This window comes from Microtus ochrogaster, chromosome 17, assembly GCF_000317375.1.
Source record: "Microtus ochrogaster isolate Prairie Vole_2 chromosome 17, MicOch1.0, whole genome shotgun sequence".
Classification (NCBI taxonomy): Eukaryota; Metazoa; Chordata; class Mammalia; order Rodentia; family Cricetidae; genus Microtus; species Microtus ochrogaster.
In genome coordinates this window covers 8,629,811-8,634,792 of record NC_022019.1, presented here as the reverse complement: position 1 = coordinate 8,634,792, position 4,982 = coordinate 8,629,811, and the positions used below count along the sequence as shown (strand labels likewise).

The window sequence follows — 4,982 nt, the reverse complement described above, 5'->3', positions numbered from 1 at the left end:
TTTTTTTTCTGTATAGCCCTGGCTGTCCTGGAATTTGCTCTGTAGACCAGGTTGGCTTTGGAACTCAGAGATCCACCTGTCTCTGCCTCCCGAGTGCTGAGTTAAAAGGTGTGCACCCCCACTGCCTGGCCTGAACATATTTCCTTTAACAATGTCAAAAATGCTTATTACTTATGTATCTTGAATTCTCTGGCTCTGGGCTGTTAAGTGGGAATCCTCTGAGAATAACTTTAACAAGGTTAAACTGCTTTTAATAATCACTCCAATTGCCTTTGCATCTGGACAGGAATATATTCACTACTTATTTGCTATTGGACACACTGGAAATGAACTCCTGTAAGAGCTCCACTTAAGAGTGCTACAGTGTAATGGTACTGGCTCCTGGTACTAAACTTTTCTGGGTGATGCAGACACTGTCATGTCTAGAGCAGACAGGAAATTATGTGTACAACAGCAGCACACCATTTTCCCCATCTTCATAAAGTCTGTGGTCTATACTGTCATCGGCTTTACTTTCCAGATTAGATTTTAACTTTGAATACTTAACGCTGTTGTTGATGTGCATCTCACTCTCTTCGTGTTTACTAAGAATATGGGACAGATGCTGCCAATCTCTGCACCCATTCTCATTTCTCAGTTGATTTTTCCCTTCCCCAAACAGTCTGCAATACAGGCAGAACACCGCATCTTTGGAGGCTGAATAGAGCAGCCAGGACCTGGAGGCCTTCTCACCGCTGGGAAGGATCCGTGTGTAGTACGTTTCAGAAAACTTCCTCCCCGTATTGTCCTTTGGAAAATGAAAATTTCTTATTTGAGGTGGATCATTTTTGACAAGAATATCACATTGTTTCATATTCAAGATCCGGGGCCAGAGGCCTGGATCTGAAGATAGCGCACCTGACATACCAGAGTCTGAACTCCCCCCTCCCAGGTGCTCTTGAACTGTATCAGGCATTGCTGTCTCAGGGGCTGAGTTCACATGTGACTCCTTCGATGTGTCTAAGCTACATTCTGCTGCAATTTCTATTACCTCTGAAATCTTCTCCTTTTTTTCTGGTATTTCTCCTACTTTCTCTGAAAGTGTACTTGATTCATATAATCGTCTTTCATTTTCTTCTATGACAGCATTCCTTTTTCTATTTTGTAAAACTGATATTTTTGATTTTGTTTCCATTATCTGTAAAGAAATAGAGATTACGATTTTATTGACATTTAAAAAACTGAAATACATAAATAAGATCAGGCAATGGCTCACAGTTAGCTATCAAAGAAATAAGGTCTACCAAGATCTGCACTCAGTGTACAAAGATACACGAAGCAGAGCACCCATACTGCTAAATATAAAACCAAGCAGAACTAGGCAGAGCACACCTATCAGGACGCTGCAACTGACAGGCAGAAGTGGAAACATAGGGACACAGTGAAAAATGACAACTTCACGAAAGCTCTGGTGGGAATTAAACAATGTGTGTTGAATTGGGAAAGAAGTTTGACACTTTGGGAACATGATCCATATAGACAAAGTACATTAAAAAAAAAAATAAGTATAAAGCCAGGCATTGGTGGGCATGCCTTTAATCCCAGCATTTGGGAGGCAGAGGCAGGTGGATCTTTTCAGTTTGAGGCCAGCATAATCTACAGAGTAAATTACAGAACAGCCAGGGCTATGTAGAGACACCCTGTCTTGAAAAACCAACCAACAAAACAACAAACAAAAACTAAGCATAAACTGGCTAAGACAGTAAACACCTTAAATCCCAGCACTAAGGAGGCAGAGGCATGCAGATAGTGTTGCTTTTGAAGAGGGCCTGAGTTCTGTTCCCAGAACCAATGTTATACAGCTGGCTCCTAAATGCCTGTAACTCCAGCTCCAGGGGATCTGATGCCTTCTTCTGACCTCCACGGAAACTGCCATCACATGCACACAATCTCACACAATCACTCACACTCACACACAATTAGGGGCAGGGCTGGAAAGAGAACTCAGAAGATTAAGAGCACTGGCAGTTCTTTCAAAGGTCCTGAGTTCAGTTCCCAGCAACCACATGGTGGCTCACAACCATCTTTAATGAGATCTGGTGTCCTCTTCTGACCTACAGGCATGCATGCAGGCAGAACATTGTGTACATAATAAATGAATCTTTTAAAAAAAATTAAGGGGGGCTGGAGAGATGGCTCAGAGGTTAAGAGCATTGCCTGCTCTTCCAAAGGTCCTGAGTTCAATTCCCAGCAACCATATGGTGACTCACAACCATCTGTAAGGGGGTCTGGTGCCCTCTTCTGGCCTGCAGGCATACACACAGAATATTATATACATAATAAATAAATATTTTTCTTTTTCTTTTTTAATTAGGGCTAGAGAAATTCCATAAGCAGTTAAGTGGTCTTCTAGAGGATCTGGGTTTGATTCCTAGACTCACATGGTAGCTTCACATCTGTCTGTAACTACAGTTCCAGAGGAGCCAACATTCTTTTCTAGCCTCTGAGGGCATCAAGGATACATATGATGCACAGACAAACATGCACGTAAAACACCCATGTACATGAAATAGTATTACAGAAACAAATGAAACAAGGAATTACCTCTTTAAATTCACTGGCACAATTCTGGCAGCAGAAGCTCTTTTGCTGACCCGAAATCAGAACCTTGTGTCCAGTATTCTTGGGAATATACTTGCCACACTGTTCACAGCAGTTCATTATTAGACCATTAGTCAGTCTGTATTCATTAAAGCAATTGTTACTACACAGTTTATGTGTTACACTGTTAATACTGATTTCATGACGAACCTAAAAGAAAACAAAATTTCTTAAGACAGTATTTTACAATTTATTGCCCTACAGTATTTGAATCTCTTTAAAATATTTGGGGGGTGGATGAAGGGAATCATCATCCATGTGTAGAAAATGTGTCTGTGCATTTAGCAGTAAGGTGGTTCTAAAGCTGTAACTAAAATATATTTATGTCTTTCATTTGAATGGCCCCCAGTTACTCAACATCAGATTTAGCTACTGAGGATAATATAAAACAAAGGACTGCCTGAATAATATCTGATTCCTCCTCTTGAACATGTATCCAACTATTTACCCCACACATTCTTAGGCTCTGTTGCTTTCTTCATTGTCCTTAAATTACTGAATTACAATTAATTCCACAGAAACAGACACGTACTTTCTACACTATGAAAATGATGTCTATCTATCTCTATGCATGAATATCTTTTGAGGGGAGAGACAAGTCTCACTATTATATAGCCTTGGCTCTCCAGGAACTCACTGTATGTAGAGCAGTTTGGGCTCAAATTCAGAGATCTCCCTGTTCCTGTTTCTCAGATGATGGGATTAAAGGTGTGCACCACTACTCAGTGGTAAATCTTTTTAATAAACAGAATTCTAACATCTTAGTAGTTTTTCCAACCTAAGAATCTAGAATCTAGACATTATGTAGATGACAGAGCTTACAGTGGGACTTAAAACTCAGCACTATGCCTATGAGCCTAAATAGTAGTTGTATAAAGAATCAGACCTCTCCTAACTTATTACACATGATACATCTTGACTTCGTAAAAACTTCTTTTCTGAGATCCTGGTAGTATTCACAGGGAGACAGAGATGCAGTATAAAATTCTGGTGAGGACTTGCTTGACTCCACTGGAGGAATAACGGTTGCTGTCTTCATAGGAGAATCTCTGTAACACAAGGGAAAACAAACATCTTAAGAACACCATGATTTATAATCCACTCTCAACTTTACTTCCACTATTCCCTAAATAACACAGAAGAAAACTCAAGTGTAAACTAACGCACTGAAGGCCAGGCAGTGTTGGCGCACGCCTTTAACCCCAGCACCTGGGAGGCAGAAGCAGGCAGAGGTGAGTTTGAGGGCAGTCTTGTCTCAGAGCAAGTTCCAGGAGAGCTAGGCTACGTAAGGAAACCCTATCTCAAAAAAAAAAACAAAACAAAACAACAAAAGCACTAAAATTCTTAGCATTCTAGAAAGATTTAAAAATGCTGTTCATTGGGGCTAGAGACAGCGTAGTGTTTAGGGCATTGGCTGTACTGGGTGGCAGTGGCACACACTTTTTATTCCAGCACTTGGGGCAAGTCAGGCAGATCTCTTTGAGTTGGAGGCCAGTTTGGTCTACAGAGTGCCTTCCAAGACTGCCAGAGATACATGAAGAAACCATCTTGAAACCCCGACTCCTCCCCAAAAAAGGGTACTGGTTACTCTTGCAGATGACCTAGGTTTGGTTCCTGGCACCCACATGGTGGCTTACAACTGCTCATAACTCCAGTTCCAACCTAGCGTCCTCTTTGGGCCTCTGAGGAAACCAGACATGCATGGAGTTTACTGAAGACACAGGCAAAACACTCATACACATAAATAAATTCTTTAAAAAAAAAAAAAAAGCTAAAACAGGCAAACAAACTAAACCATTGGTAAGAAAAAGCAAAATGGTGCTAAGCAGATGGTTGTTGGGTGCATGTGCTGCTGTAGAGAGAACTTAAGCCTCCACGGGGCAGTTCAGTACCAGCTGTTAACCCTAGCTACTGGGTGATGCAACATCTCTGAATTTTGGGGCATTTGTAACTACACACACACACACTCTTGAATTTTTTTTCTTTATTTTCATTTTTATATGTATCGTTATTTTGCCTGCATGTAATTTATCACATGGATGCAATGCCCATTGGGGCCAAAAGAGGGTGCTGGATTTCCTGGGACTGGAGTTAACCTGAATGCTGGAAAAATCAGAGCATCCAGTACTCTAAAGCACTGAGCCATCTCTACAGCCCCATAAAAATAAATTTGAAGCTGGCGGTGGTAGTCTAAGCCTTAAATCCCGCACTCGGAAGAGAAGAGGCAGGTAGATATCTGTGAGTTCGCTATGTGAGACCAGCCTGGTCTACAGAGCAAGTTCCAGGACAGGCTCCAAAGCTACAGAGAAACCATGTCTCAAACAAGCAAAATTTTATATATA

The 4,982-nt window shown here is 41.1% G+C and overlaps 1 protein-coding gene across 8 annotated transcripts in view; it reads right to left on the bottom strand.

Annotated features, from left to right (window-relative positions):
• Positions 1 to 32: 32 nt before the first annotated feature.
• Positions 33 to 4,982, bottom strand: part of Zmym5 (zinc finger MYM-type containing 5) — a 14,215-nt gene continuing 9,265 nt past the window's right edge. For 5 of the 8 annotated variants that reach the window (XM_013349212.2, XM_013349213.2, XM_026783274.1 and 2 more), the window contains 3 exons: positions 3,527 to 3,689; positions 2,584 to 2,790; positions 35 to 1,177 (listed from right to left, as the gene is read on the bottom strand). In XM_013349212.2, coding sequence (XP_013204666.1) covers positions 440 to 1,177; positions 2,584 to 2,790; positions 3,527 to 3,689 — 1,108 coding nt within the window. In that variant the 3' untranslated portion in view covers positions 35 to 439. Of the gene's footprint in view, positions 1,178 to 2,583; positions 2,791 to 3,526; positions 3,690 to 4,982 lie in introns of all 8 variants that reach the window. The other 3 variants (XM_013349215.2, XM_013349216.2, XM_026783275.1) reach the window with 3 other exon arrangements.